Source organism: Morone saxatilis, unplaced genomic scaffold (genome assembly GCF_004916995.1).
Source record: "Morone saxatilis isolate NCDOM2014 unplaced genomic scaffold, NCSU_SB_2.0 Contig12, whole genome shotgun sequence".
In the NCBI taxonomy this organism is placed as follows: Eukaryota; Metazoa; Chordata; class Actinopteri; family Moronidae; genus Morone; species Morone saxatilis.
Window position 1 is genome coordinate 14,635,967 of NW_023339674.1, and position 15,683 is coordinate 14,651,649.

Consider the following 15,683-nt stretch of genomic DNA (forward strand, 5'->3'; position numbering starts at 1 on the left):
ATATCAACATTTGTCAACATGGAAAGAAGAGTAAGATCTTTATATCAACAGGCAGTGAGCTTTGTATGTCCTGCCAACAAATGTGAACCATAACAGGAAGGTGATTTTAAAAATAGTTTGTGTTCAGTGAACTGTGTTTTACAGGTGGCAGACTTCCACATAAAGGATGAATTCTGAAAACGTTCCTCCCTTCAGATCTTTACATTGTCATACAATCAAACTACCAAGAAAACTCACTGATACGTTACATAGTTATATATGTGGTTTGTTTTGTTAAGTATCGACATTTAAGGTGTGTCTTCCTCTGCAGGTTGAAAGCCAAGGAGGAGGAGTGGAGAGAGGCCCAGCAGGGTTTCAATAAGATATGGAGGGAGCAGTATGAGAAGGCTTACCTGAAGTCCCTCGACCACCAAGGAGTCAACTTCAAACAGAATGACATGAAGGCCCTGCGGTCGAAGAGTCTTCTCAATGAGATTGAGAGCGTCTATGATGAGGTAAAAACTTCCTGCCGTCCTTTGACATTAAAGCTTTTGTAATATGAAAAGATGAGGTGTCGAATTACATTCCTGTGTAATTTTTGGATATACTGGAGCTTTATATTTTAAAGTGTTAATGAGTCACTTGACATTTTTTTTTACTTGGAACATGACCCTCTTCACATTTTCAAAAGATGCCTTCAAACCCAGAGCCGACCAGGAAAAAGAAATGAGAAAAAGAAGTTTCACAGAAATCACCTCAGTCTGGTAGTCATTGATGTGTGATGATTGTGTGAGATGTTACACATTAGTCATCACAGTTCATTCTTGACATTAGAAACAGGAGCTGATGAAACAATCTGAACTCCAGGGCCTTTATTTCACAGTCTGCATCAACACATTGAGTTTGCTGTAGATGTCAAACTTCCCATGAGTATCTCTCGGGCTTCCCATCCATGTTGACGATAACGTCATAACGATCATAGAACATTTGAATATCTACAGTTTGTGGTTATACTCATCTGCTGATAAGGATCAAATGCAACACAGTAAATTACCTCGAGTTGATAGTGTTTTATTTCCTTTTGTGCAGTACAGACAACTTTATAGCTGCAAAAGAATTGATCCTATTTTTCTGTTAAACAGAAATGTAGGAAGAATAATTTATTTAAACTCGTGGTTTTGTATTTTAAGTTTCCCTCATTAATCTCTTGTGTTTCTCTCAGCGTCAGGAGCAGAGCACAGAAGAGGGTGGAGTTGGCCAGCAGAGCCGTAATGGCTCCGGTGCATCCAGTGAGCCTCACATGGTGTTTACGTATGAGGACAAACAGATCCTGGAGGACGCCGCCTCGCTCATCATCTACCACGTCAAACGTCAGCCCACCATCCACAAAGACGACAAGGACCACATCAAGCGCATCATCCAGCACTTTGTCCCCGACCTGTTCTTCTCCCGCCGCGGTGAGCTCAGTGATACTGAAGAATGGACAGATGAGGAGGTTGAGCCTGAGGAGGGGGCAGAGAGAGGAGGAGGCGGCGGCGGCGGTGGAGCAGCGGTGACTGCAGGAGGAGGAAATGGTAATTCTAATAATGCATCAGGAGCAGCTGCAACCCCAAGCAGTCAGTCTCAACCCCAACCTGCCCAATCACAGTCCCAAGCGCAGTCCCAACCCCAGCAGCAGCTCAACGGGGAGTCCAGGCGGAGGCGCTGCAGCCCATCCCAACCTGCAGACACGGAGGCCTCCACCACCTCCAGTAGCATGAGCCAGCCTGCAGGGACCGCCTCATCCACCCCTGGATCTACACCTATGGAGACGGGTTCAGGTGCACCCGGGGAGAAGGTGGACCTGCGCGACCCTGAAGCAGAGCACCAGAAGGACCTGGATGGCGTCTACAACCTCTTCTTCGTCAACAACAACTGGTATTTCTTCCTGCGGCTGCACCAGACCTTATGTTCGCGGCTGCTGCGGGTTTACCGACAGGCAGAGCGTCAGCTGCTGGAGCACCGAGCCGAGCAGAGCAGGGAGAGGCTGCTGATGGCGGAGGGAAGGAGAGAAAAAGCATGTGACCTCGCCATGGAGCTCCGCCTCAAACAGCCCAGTGAGTTCAGCTACCGGTCGGTTCTGCAGGTCCTAGATTGGTTTCATTTCATTTGAGTTGGTGCAACAAGCTGTGATATCTGACTCAACGTGGACAAATCATCTCAGTGTAGGAGGTTGTTTTTTTTCCCCTGTTGTGACCAAGAGCTTTAATATCGGTATACATATGATCTCATCAGGGAAATGAGTTAATTAGTTTTAATTAATGAGCATGAATCATGACGTTGACCTAAATCAAACTGTTTCTGATGTCAGTCAGTCCGACTACATGAAAGTATTCCAGATGTGTTGGAGGACTGATTTGAAAACAACATGTTGTTGAAGACTGGAAAGTCTGACAAAAGAAACAAAATAATAACAGATACTGTTCAGTGTTTTTTTTATTGGACTGACTGGTTGTAATCTTAGTGTAGTATTGTGTTATATTGAGGTGTAGCAGTATCTGTCTTTGGTGTCCTGAGGTGATTTGCTTCAAGGCCATTCAAGGCATTTTAAAAAATAGATTTTAAAATGCCTGATTCATTTTGGATCATTTGTTTGTTGTGACCCATTGAGCTCAGAATAAACCAGCTGTCATAAACAGCCAATTAAAGGTTATTCTGATACAAGTAAGACAGCCGCACAGTAGAGCTGCAACTAATGATCATTTTCATTATCGATTTAATCTGATGATTATCCTCTCAATTAATCACGTGGTTTTTAAAACAGTGAATAACTCCATCACAATGTTGTTGAGAACAGGTTGTTAAATGTCTTCTTTAGTCCGACCAACAGTCAAAAAACCCTAAAACTACATTTACTTTTCTACTTAAAACAACCAAACAATCCATTCTCACATTTAAATGACTAATCAGTTATCAAAATAGTTGCTGATTGATTTTCTTTTGATTGATTAACATTATCATTAATGGTTGCAGCTCTACGACAGAGCAGCACAAGTCTATATCGGCAACAGTTTGAATTAACGATATCCACACTCACCGCCTTTTTAAATAGCTGCTTTTGGATGAAAACTGCATTTGACCTCTTAGTATTTTAGAGATGAAGAGGTGTCTCCAAATTCAGCCCAACACTTCTTCACAGCTGTGACATCCCTTTGTTTCCACAGGTGAGGTGGAGTTGGAGGAGTACTACCCAGCCTTCCTGGATATGGTGCGCAGCCTGCTGGATGGCAACCTGGACTCCACACAGTATGAAGACACACTGAGAGAGATGTTCACCATCCACGCCTACATCGGCTTCACCATCGACAAGGTCATCCACAACATCATTCGGCAGGTAAGAAGAGTTTACCGTCACACTGAGCGCTCGTATCAGACAATAGACGTGGCGTGTGACGGCGATAGCGTGGGTGATATGACCTAAAGTTTTTTACAGCGATGAGGAGTAGCCAGCCCCATTATGTAGGTTAATTATTAAATTAATTAAATTATTTATTCTCAGAGTTAGACGAGGGTTAGTATTGGGCACCTCAGTATGAATTTCTATATTTTATTTGAAAGAATAAACTATTTCTAGTAGGTTATTTCTTAATTCACCTTATTTTAGTGTTTACTCACAAACTACTCTCATCAAGCGTTTCCATTTTACACAAACATACGCACACATCTACACCTCTGTCTGCACTAGCACTGCCGCTAAAAGGTTGAGGATTCAAATCATCACTCGAGAAGACCCAGAGTCGACTCGCGCTTCATCATCTGTGATTCCCACCACAGGACTTACTGATATAGAAGTTTAGTGTGGCAACAGACAGAAAGGAAAAAGAACGAATAGTTGAGTCTTTGTATTAAACAACTAAATCAACTTCTACTAAGACGAATTGTGTGTCGGGTCCAGCTCTAGTCTGCCCTGCTCTCACTCTCAGCTCATCAGATGCTACCTCTTGGTCAGCGGCCGTAAAACACAACTTTTCCCTCCGCAATTCCATATTAACGGCAGCAGGTGAGCCGCCTGTGGAGGAGGCTCCCTGTTAGTGTCGCAGTCTGTTGAAACCAACGTGGTACAGAATCCACGTGCGTTCACTGTTGCTTTATCTTCGTTCGTCTGTGCTTTTAAAATATTCACCTTGTCCCCAGTTTAACATAATACCAGAGAACATTTCTCTCTCTCTCTGTCTCTGTGTGACTGTCAGTACGGAGGGGTAGAGCGAGGGGGGTTTTCCACTAGTTATTCGATCGCGGATGGCATCGTTCTCTCAGACGGAAAAAATAAATAAATAAATAAATAATGCAAAAATGGGTCACCAAATATACCGGGGATCCTGCCGAAATAAAACCTGCTTTGTCAACACTTAACATTGACATATTGTGATGTGCACTTTCTCTGACTTCAGCTGCAGCACCTTGTGAGCGACGAGGTGTGTCTGCAGGTGGTTGATCTTTACCTGGCTGAGAGGAAGCGGGGGGCCGCGGGGGGAAACCTGTCCTCGCAGTGCGTCAGAGCAGCCTGGGAGACCAGCTACCAGTGGAAAGCCGAGAGAGTCATGGCTGAGGAGAACTGCTTCAAGGTGAGCACAAAGTCCTGGTGAAGCAAATATACTCTTTACACCTGTTCAGTACTTTTAATATGATAGTAAAACTGACTATCATGGATCTGAGGGTGTAGTTGGTTGCAGTTTTACCTTCTATGTTATGACTTGGGATTTATTTTGATATAGAAGTGACATTATTTGTTCTACAGCAAGATGAACGCTCTTTAAATTCACTTACATATGAATTATTGTTATTAAATTAGATCATCATTAAACTGTCAGCACCTTTCTGTTGCACTCTTAACAGATTTTAACAAGTTGAATCTCTGAGTTGTTACTCTGGTGTCATTCACCTGTAGCGTGTTGAGTTTGTTTACTTATGTTTCTTTGCATTCTGTCATCAGGTGATGTTTATCCAAAACACGGGTCATGTGACAATGACCATCGAGCTGCTGGACACTGAGGAGGCCCAGGCGGATGATCCGTTAGATGTACAGGTAAACACACGTTTAACGTTTTTCACACACACACTTTGAAATATATAAAGCACTTTAGTTAAATATTTATTCATTGTAATGGATCAGTTATTAATGTCTTGGCCGTCTTCTCCCACAGTGCCTGTCGAGCTACATGGAGCAGTTTGTAGGAACAGAGTCCAGCCTGTGTTCTCAAGAGGGCTACTTCTTCAAACCTGTATTTCTGCCAAGGTAGAACAGTTTCATATAATTATTTCTAAACATCAGATTTTTAAAGTTTGTGGTTTAGACTTCACTGTGCACATACACATCTTATAGCCACCTGTCTCGTGTAAAGAATACACAGATCAGCTTGTAAACACTCTTTGGCCTCTTGCTGCTAATGTTTTTAATATTTTGTCCACAATAGACAAAATATTTGACAGCAGTGAGCATCCACTACATGAACACCAGAAGAAAGAATGAATGTACACACTGTCTGCTCTGACTTAATTGAAAATGCAACGTTTCATATGACCATAATGTTGTATTTTCAGTGAACTTCATGAATCTTTGCACACAGTCAGCATTATTTTATTTTCAGTCAAAAAGGCCAAAACGTTGAATCAACATCTCTCTGACACAGTCTCAGTATAAAACACATAACAACCTTCAGGGTAAAGTGTTGATGTTCACGAGTACACTAAAGTGCACAGGTTTTCTGATTTACCTGTATTTCAGTAAACACTTCAAGAACAATACTGTGGAAAACAAACAAACATCTGCTTTAGATGGACTTTGCATACTGGAGGAAGTGGTCTGTTACAATGCATCTTTGTAATATTTACTAGAGGCCCTTTATCATTTAATCAAAAACAGTTTTGAGAATCATTCACAGGTACAGTCAGCAGTTGGGGACATTTTAAGTTATTGTGCTGTTTTTTAAAACGCAGAGACTCCGTTGCCCACCTTTGCCTCATTGTGAGCCAGGAAAAATCCTGTTAAATGTTTGACTAAGAGCCTGGAAAAGTAAAAGGTTTCTGTTCAAAGTCATTAAATTGATCTCAAACTATGTCAGACAAATATTGTAACCCAATCAGCCTGTTAAGGTCCATTAAATGTGTCTCTTCTTGTAGGAACCTGCGTCGTTTCCGTCGCTGGCAGGTGCGGCAGGTGGAAGCGATGCGTTGCAGGAGAGAGTGGCACCGCCAGCTGGGCGTGGAGAACGCCGGGAGTCTGGACTGTCGATTTAAACTCAACACACACAAGATGGTGTTTGTCATGAACTCTGAGGATTACATGTACCGCAGAGGAGCGCTGGTCAAGGCCAGGAAGGTAGGTCATTAGTTTCCCGCTGTGGCGTGTTGTAAGACGAATCTGGGTGACGATGTGGTGTCGGGATAATCGAGCCTCGCCTTTTGTGCTCATTAAATCCTGTTTGGACGAAGCTCTGACAGTTGTTCCTCTTCCTCCACAGTCGCAGCACAGAGTGGCAGCGAGCCAGCACGAACGCTTTGACAAGTGGCACCAGGGCTGGCTGGCCAATCACGTTGCGGCCTCCGCTGATCGCTCGGTGCAGAACTGGCTAATGGGCGAGGAGGAAGAGGACATGATCCCCTGCAAGACGACCTGCCTGTCGACTGAGGTCAAAGGGCAAATGGTGAACAGATACCAAGTTCATTACAGCGGTAGCAAAGCCCCAGCCTCACCGTAGAGGCCCGATGGACATACAGCGTACACACACACACAGGTAAATGCATGGACGTACAGGACATTCATACACTAAACACAGACATGAACAGCTGCAGTCCCACTTCTCCACCTTCCTCCACAACACATTCACTCATTCACTTCCACTCATGGATGAAGAAACGGTGCAGACTCTGGACTGTTTACACCAGGGAACAGTGAGTCAGTGAATGAGTGCACAGTGAGTGATGATGTGGAGAAAAAGGACCAACGCAGACGGTGAAGTAATCAGTGAGAGTGAACTCGGCCCTGATCGATGGGACGAGTTGGACACGACGGCACAAACGAAGCATCATCATCATCATCATCATCATCGTCATTCTAGCTTCTCTGGTGGCACTAAAAGTTGATAAGACTGAGGCGGTTGATCAGGTGAGAAGTTATGAGATCATGAAATTTGTTTCAGAAATGTGAATGTCTGTTTCTTTTTCTTTCTTTTTTTTTAAGTCAAGTGTAGTTTTTAGCTTCTAAAGCCAGAGAGCCTTCTGTTTGTCTGTTGGTTGGTTGGTTCATGCGTGTTTATATGGAGAGATAATGGTTAAAAATGTGTATGTATGTGTATCCTGCTCTCTTCATTTTGTCTGTTTGTATGCCCAGTACAGGCTCTACAACTCTAGTAATTGCATTATTACTGTATGTGCATATATACAACAGGGGTCCTGTATTTTTATATATGCATCTACACGAGTTGATTGATACATCTTAAGATCATGTGGTTCTTTACAGTGTTTGCTGTCAGCCAACTCTTGATGTTTGCATTTTGTTTTTTTGTATTTTTTCCCTTTTTTGTGTTGTAGCTAAACAAGATATCACCAGGGCAACAAGGAGTCCTTAAAATTAATTGGTTTAATATGGATGAAGCAGTCAAATTATGTATCATGTTCATGATACTAAATGTTTACTTTGTATTGTCTTTTTTTTGCATACTGACATTGAAAATAAAAGCAAAATATCAGTGTTAAAATAGAATGTATAACATTTATCCTGTATCAGTTATCACAAAATAAACAACCTAGTTGTGACCTTCTTAGATGTTGACTGGCAGGTTGTTTGTTGGATACAGAAGATTCAGTCTGTGAAGTAGCTGCATGTGAAACTAAAGAGCTTATAAAACAGGGTTGAAACAACATCTTTGACACTATCAACAAAAACATAATTAGTTGATCGGCAGAAAATTAATCTTATTGATCGTTTAATTTACTTTTTAAGCCAAAAGTTCCAGTTGTTTAAACGTGAAGATTTGTTGGTTTTGGACTGCTGATGAAAACAAAACCAATAAACTCAAGACGTCACACTGAATTCTGGGAAACTGAGATTGAAAATGACATTTTATAGACAGAACGAATAATTGATTAATAGAGAAAATAATCATCAGATTAATCTATAATGAAAAGTAGTGTTAATAGCATTTATTGCAGGGCTGTTTACTTGTATCAGTTTGTTGTATTTATTGTACATTTTAATGAAAATGCTGACAAACTGTTGACAAACGTGTCTCCACGAAGTCCATTACCAGCTGTTCTGCAGCATTCGCTCCCATCATGTGATCTTCCTCAGCAGAGTTACTAATTGTTGAGCAGTTGTAGATTTTCAAATTACAATTTTCACTTTTTTTCCAGAGGCACTTGAAGGACTTCTCGTCCATTTGGGTTAGAAGTCGAGATTTAGATTATATTTAGATGTATTGATCTGCTGAGGGAGACTGATACGACTGAAAGCCCCGGAACAGCCACTAATTGACCTCGTGGTGAGATTGTTTTGTTAACTGCTGTTTGCAAGGTCAGAAAAGTCTTTCAGTCTCTACTGACACACTTTGTTTTTCTTTTAAAAGGGAAAAATATTGAGATTTTTATGTTGGATGATGAGGATTTGTTTGATGGCATTTTGTCAAAGTTAACTGTGTTCTCCTTTTGATTTCGTGGGTGCTTCCTCTCTGCCAAGAAGCAAGATTTTTCAGGCTTTTCAGCATGATTCATTCGTCCTTATTGGCACACTGAACATAACGGCGCCAGACTCAGTTTACCCTCTGGGAACAAAACAGAAAAATGCATCAAATCCCTAATCACTGCTGGTGGTTTTGGACGACTACCTCAAGCTTTTTTTGGACAGAGCCGACAAACCTAAATCTTGTCGAGACCCGCAACGCCACTTTTCACCACCAGGCCACACATCTACTTGTAGGTAAGAGGGGCGAATGACTAACAGCTAATATCTAAAAAGGTATACATGGTTATAATCTACTTTAGAGTGCACTGCAAACAAAAATTAACCATCATAAAACCACATAAGCAAACGTGACTAATGAAAGCACAATGAAGAAGAGGAAACTGCGTCGACCACAGCTAAGGACTATTAATAGCTTGAGGAATGGCCTCTCTGCATGTGTGTTAACGAGCATGTATTTATATTCACAGCACTGCATCAACAATACTCAGCAAAAGCTTCTTGTCCCCCGCGAAGGTCAGGGAGTCCACACGACCTAAAAGGACAATCTGTGCCAAACTCAAAGATCAGAAAGTGTTGGAGGAGTAAAAAACTTACAGGTGCATCTCAATAAATTAGAATATCATGACAAAGTTCATTTATTTCAGTAATTCAATTCAAAAAGTGAAAACTCGTATAGATTTGTATACACCACAAATTTGGAAATATTTCAAGCTTTATTCTTTAATTTTGATGATTATGCTTAAGCTAACAAAAACCCAAATTTAGTATTCTCAGAAAAATTTGCATAGTTTCATAAGACCTTTGATAGCGGCCTCAAGATCACTGCATCTGTTGCGAAGTCTGCGTGTCTCCATCTTCCTCTTGACACCCCTCCAAAAGCACATCAGTTCTCTTTGGGGGGTTCAGGTCAGGCGCTCAGTTATCTGGGGCCCATCAATCACAGTAACCACCATGGTCATTGTGGAACCAGGTAATTGGTACTTTTGGCAGTGTGGCAGGTGCCAAGTCCTGCCTGTGGGAAAGTGAAATCAAGGCATCTCCATTAATGCTTCATCAGCAAAAGGAGCATGAAGTGCTTCTTAAATGTCCTGGGAGATGGCTGCGTTTTGACTTTGGACTTGAGAAAACACAAGCTTTGGAGGAAGAACTTTGATTCCCAAATGAAATGCCAAAACTTCACTTTCCCATCTGAAAAAAGGGGACTTTGGACCGACTGAGCACAGTTTTTCTCCTTAGCCCCAGGTAGATGCTTCTGACAAGTTGTAGCTCATGTCCTGGATACACTGTGTGAGGTGGCTCTTGATGCACTGACTCCAGGCCTCGTCCACTCCTTAGGGAATGTCCCCAAAATCTTGAATGGGTCGTTGCTTCCAATCCTCTCAAGGCTGCGGTTATCCCGGCTGCGTGTGGCACCTTTTCCTACCACTTTTTCCTCCATCAACTTTTCTATTGAATATGCTTGGATATTCAGCTTCCTTTAGCAATGAGCTTTTGTGGCTAAACCCTTCCTTGTGGAGGGTGGTGATGACTGTCTTCTGGACAAACTGTCAATCCGCAGTCTTCCCCATGATTGTGTATTCCTTACTGAACCAGGACCATGGAGAACCATTTAAAGGCTCAGGAAACCTTTGCAGGGTGTTTTGAGTTAATTAACTGATTAGAGTGGAGCATTGTGGAGTTTCTACAAATATTGAACTACTGCTAATATTCTAATTTTCTGAGGATACTAATTTTGGTTTTGTTAGCTGTAGCCATAATCATAAAAAATTAAAAGAAATAAAGACTTGAAATATTTCACTTTGGTTGTGTAATGGAATCTATATAATATACGAGTTTCACTTTTTGATTGGAATTATAAATGAACTTTGTCATGATATTCTAATTTATTGAGATGCACCTGTACAGTTAAAGAGGGAGGGGGAAAAAAGAGTCGAGAGGCAGAGCGAGTTTTAAAAATAATCGTGGTTTATAAAACCCAGATATGACAGGATCACCAAAGTGTATACAGAAATACAAATACCATCAGGAAAACCATCATGGAACGGTGTTATACACTTGACATGTACAAACTACTCTGTAAAAGGGACTCGAGGGGGAGGATGGTTCAGACTGTAAGACATTTTCCTTTCTTTATGTCTCTTAAAATCACATTTAGCCACAATGTATTTATCCTATTATTATTCTTTTTTTTTTTTTGTATCTTATCAAAGTAGAACATCCATCTACCAAACTACAGGTACTATCACATTCAGCTAGATTAGAGAAAGGTCACGAACAACATCGAGAGAGGGGAGGAAGGAAGGCGAGGGATGCACACGTCAAGCACTTTAACATCATGGGGGGTTTCAGCAAGCAGTGAAAACAAAACCATTTTCGATTTTTACACCCATGACAAAAACGGGATGTCACAACGGGGCTTTGTCACCTTCATCGTCTCGTCAAACGCAAACTGTACAGAACGAACCCTGTTTTTCTTTTGTTTTGCGTCAGTGGGTTACTGAACATCTTCGAGCAGACACTGGTCACTAAAACATTTGTTTCGAAGCATGTCAAAAATGCTTTCAGCGAGCAAATAAAAAGATCCTAAATCTGCGTCAGAGGTATTCAAAGTGAAGCTCAGGCAGATCTGGGATCAGTTGAACAGTTTTTAGTTATATGGCGAGGGTCCTCTCTGTTCCTGTGCCCTACAGTATGTCAAAGTGCTTCTGTCAGCAGGGCAGTTTATAACAACAGATGTAACGTCCACAATATTTTCATGCACATTCACAAATGTACAAACAGTATTACAGCTTCAGGACACAGTAATCTGCCCCCCTCCACCCCCCTTTTTTAATTTATTTTTTGTTCCCCCACCTCCTCCATGAGCCCTGGACGCAAAAAACCTCTCCGGAGATGACGGAGTCTTGAAAGAAGAAGGAATCACCAACGAGATACAACCAATCACATTCTCCAGTTCTATGGATTTTTTTTCTTGCTATTTTTTATACAAACACATTTTAAACAGATTTACACATGAAAAAAGAGTGCAGGATTGTGACCAATCAAAGAAAAAGAAAAAAAAAGCTCCTCATCACCTAAAAAATACTGTTTGTCTCGGAGCAAAAATGGCAACGTATGAAATCGATCATTGTCACGGTGGCTCCAATGATCGCTAATATACACATCATGTCAAATAAATTAAGGTCTATGTACAATGTAGAACAAAAGCAGCATGCAGGCAAGACAACAGAGCCTTTTTACAAAACTATCTGCTGTAGTGTTGTGCTCTCTGACACGAGAGAGAGAGAGAGAGAGGCAATGTGTGTGTGTGTGTGTGTGTGTGTGTGTGTGTGTGAGAGATGTTTTATGCCCCTATACACTTACATGGCACGTGTCCAGTGTATTTAAATGGATAGGGAAGCTACCCGTCTTCTATATTCTAACAAGTACAACACATTTGTTTTAATTTCTAGCTTTCCAACTTCACATTAACCTCATCGACACACAGAAGCTTTTCAGTCCTTTTAAGCCGCTACGGGAAAAACAAGAAGTAGAAGAAACAGGACTTTGTGTAACACATTTTGTCTTGTAACTCTGGGCTTTGTCTCATGACTGGCTGGTGGTGACGTGGTGTAGCCACAGGGAGGAACAGCAGAGCAGAGAGCAGAGTGAGGGGGTCGAACAGGAAGAGAAAGTCAAACACACACACACCAGCATTAGATTTAGCATCCTTTTCTCTGAAAGCCAGAGGGGGCCCTTCAACAGCAGCAGCGACACACTTTCAAACTAAAACAAACAGCTGTCAGAGTGTGAGCCGCTGGTTTAAAAGAAGCCGTGGAGGCAGACAGTGGATGTCAGATGTACGGCACATTTTTTTTCCTGATTGTTACTAACGTATTTAAGATTAATAGATTAACAAACACCTGAAATAATTTTTTAAAAAGTGTTAAAATGAGGCGACATTGAACATTAGAGACAAACAACATGTATCTGGTAACAGGAATGCTGAATGTGGTGAAACCGGACTGACACAGGAGCTGTGAAACACGTCACAGGTTAGAGATATTTACTGTTAAAGAGACCTGAATGCTATTTTATTATAATAATATATTTGACTACCAACCAAGGAGCTCAATCAGAGCCTCAAACGTGCCCAATTCAGATGTTTGTTGAGGTTTTTCTGTTTTATAATTAGGTGAACCAAGTCAAAAGAGGCTGATTCATTGGGTTATAGCTTAGCTTTTTGTTAGAAGAAACCACCCAAACAGTACAAAAAGTATTTCGAATTATCACAAGCTGCACAAAACCGTTTTTATCTGCAACCATTGAATAGAAAACCGCCTCATCTGGCAGCGCTGAGCTTTTTGTCAGGGAGCTCAGGATTTCTAGCAGCACTCGAGTTTGGTGAGAATATGAAGTGTGTCAATATACCGGGTGGTTCTCAAACTTCTTCTGTCACATCCCAAGGTGAAATAAATTCACTTCATGTTAATAAAACTAGTAACAAAATGAGCCAATTTGAACTTCACTCCAATAACAACATGGTCTGCCTTTTTCTTTCTGTGCATGTTTCTCTCTCTTTTCTTTTTCATGCACAACAACAGGCCAGCTTGTACTTGACACATCGTTTTTTGCTGCGTGAATAAATCTTGTTGACCTGAATGTTGAAGGCCTTGCTAGCATCACAGCACTCTTGTTTGGTTATTGTAACCATCATGAATCAGAGTCATTCAATTTTAAACATACCCCCCCTCAGATGTTCCCACTCCCGGTTTGAGAACCACCGGCATGAACACTGTTTTTGACTCACAGACGATTCAGCTGAACATCTGAAGCGGTGTGTCACATCGCTCTGTTCCTGACACAGTTCTGCTCGTATCACTGGGATTTCCAACAAGACAGACAGAACCAGGCGGCTACAACGGCCCAGTGAAATATGTACTTTTGTAAATAAGCTTTGTACAGGTTGGGTGGGCGGAGCTAAAGTAGCCACGGACACATTCATAAAAATAAAGCTTTGGTAGTTAATGCAAAGAACAGCAATGCACATACACATGTACTGTAGCTAATCGGGGCACTTTAAGATGACATGACGCGACGATTCACGAGTCAGTTTGCCCTAATTCGAGGTTGGGTGTCTTAACTATGATCTTATTAAAAACATGGCACAACCAAGAAAAAAACATTCCAAACATTACAAAATACATCAACAATCATCGTGGGGATGCTCAAACTCGTCTCACTAGTATAAACAACACATGTAGAAGTACTCAACGACTACAATAGAGTAATAATGCACATCAAAATATATGAAATATATTACAAAGCAACTTCGTAGACTGGAAATGTTTAAATCAAAACATCCCTTTTTGTGTACAAGTAGGTTTTTTTCTTTTTTCTTTTTATGTTTTTGTGTATTAAATGCACTTTTCCTGCAAGTGCCTCCAGGGCTGTGATTGACATTATTACAACTCAACCAAAACAAAGAAAAGTTGGAGTATAAAAAGAATCAACGAGTTGAAACCAGTTGATTTGTTTTTGATATGCTGTGACGTGTGTAGAGTCCTTCCTCAGGTTCCTATGATTATTATTTAGTCTTTTGATTGGCTTCTCCCTGTTGATCCTAGTGTAGTTTTAAAAAGCCGTGTAAACAGTCATAAGTAGCCTATCTGCAGCTTCTACAAAATAAATCCAGAAAAAAAGAAAAAATCTAAACAAACACAAATATCTCAACATAAGAAGTTCTTTTAAAAAAAAGAAGAGGATAATAATCCCAGGGCAGTGTGGTCGGTGTTTCCATTAATGTGCAGAAGATTTCCCTTGATGTCTGTCTGTGTGTCTATCTGTGTGTGTGTGGCATTAGCGCTCTCCTCAACAGTAGCAATACTATACTATTCTTGTGCTTCAGCAGGTTTATCTTTATGTGTTTCTGCATTACAGTGTGTATCGTGTGTCTGTGTGTGTTTCTATACTTATAAAGACCAAATATACTCACATGTATATGAGGTAAATTGTCCAAAGTGAGGGCAGCCGGAGGTCCTCACTGCTTTAAAGGTTTAGACTGAAGGTTACTACGCTTATATCTATAAGGGAGAAGGGTTGAGGTTGGGTGTTAGTGAATGAGATCCTTATAAGTATAGTATGTTCTGTGTGTGCGTGCTGACGTTGTGGACTCAGCTGAAAGCCTCATCATCCGTGTCTTCAATTAGCACCTTTGTGTCCTTTCTCGATCTAGAAAAGAGGATTAAAAAAAATATATATTATCTAACATATTATTAATTTTATGTTACAACTTCCATAGATATTTTAATGTTGTTTTATGTTTTAAGTCAGTGATAGTTGCATCTTAAACCAAATCATACAACCGGTGTCTTCTGTGTTTTAATTTGATATGTCCCTTACTTCAAGGACACAACTTACCTTCTTTTAAACTCTCTAATTGTTTCCACTCAGTTTTAGTGATAAAAGTGTTTAAAAACTGGCTTGTGAGTCTAAGCACTACTAAACATTTAATACAGTTTTATATCTTCTTTAGTTCCTGTTTTCTAATATTTCCTAAAGTCAGACATTGAACCTGTGTCTCCATCTTGACAAATGGCTGAAACAAAGGAATGGAAATCCCTGACGAAGGGATATTGTATTTTATATTATAATGTTAATGTAAACCAAACTTCTTTAAGGTATTTGATTGTTTAATATTTGGAATAAAATGAATACTTTTTTAGCACCTCAGTGTTTATAAATCAAACTAAAATAAAAATGTATGAGTGCATGAGGCTGATGTCAAGTGTCCATGTTATGTCTTACTGTGATGAGGACAGTAGGGGGCGTCGGAGCGACAGGCTGTAGGACCTCTTCCAGGTCTTTTTGCCCGAGCGGTTTCGCACACCGTCATCCTGGTCCATCATCTGCTCCAGCAGCGTCTGGTCATCGGCATTGAGTGGCGCCACAGAGATATCCCTCACAGCACGAAACTCACCACAGTTATTCAGGTGCTCGTTCTCCA

At 40.9% G+C, this 15,683-nt stretch overlaps 1 protein-coding gene and 1 long non-coding RNA gene across 2 annotated transcripts in view; one reads left to right on the plus strand and one right to left on the minus strand.

Moving 5' to 3' along the window:
- The window catches only part of sin3b (SIN3 transcription regulator family member B), a 15,244-nt gene extending 7,463 nt beyond the window's left edge, over positions 1 to 7,781 (plus strand). Inside the window, exons 12-19 of the mRNA XM_035653446.1 lie at positions 311 to 494; positions 1,202 to 2,075; positions 3,183 to 3,352; positions 4,410 to 4,583; positions 4,952 to 5,044; positions 5,163 to 5,254; positions 6,139 to 6,337; positions 6,480 to 7,781. Coding sequence (XP_035509339.1) covers positions 311 to 494; positions 1,202 to 2,075; positions 3,183 to 3,352; positions 4,410 to 4,583; positions 4,952 to 5,044; positions 5,163 to 5,254; positions 6,139 to 6,337; positions 6,480 to 6,716 — 2,023 coding nt within the window. The 3' untranslated portion in view covers positions 6,717 to 7,781. The remainder of the gene's footprint in view (positions 1 to 310; positions 495 to 1,201; positions 2,076 to 3,182; positions 3,353 to 4,409; positions 4,584 to 4,951; positions 5,045 to 5,162; positions 5,255 to 6,138; positions 6,338 to 6,479) is intronic.
- Positions 7,782 to 10,642: 2,861 nt separating this feature from the next.
- Positions 10,643 to 15,677, minus strand: LOC118321736. Its single transcript, XR_004796419.1, has 2 exons — positions 15,485 to 15,677; positions 10,643 to 14,908 (listed from the first exon to the last, which is right to left on the minus strand). It is a non-coding gene; the product is annotated as an uncharacterized LOC118321736 (long non-coding RNA).
- Between the last annotated feature and the right edge of the window lie 6 nt (positions 15,678 to 15,683).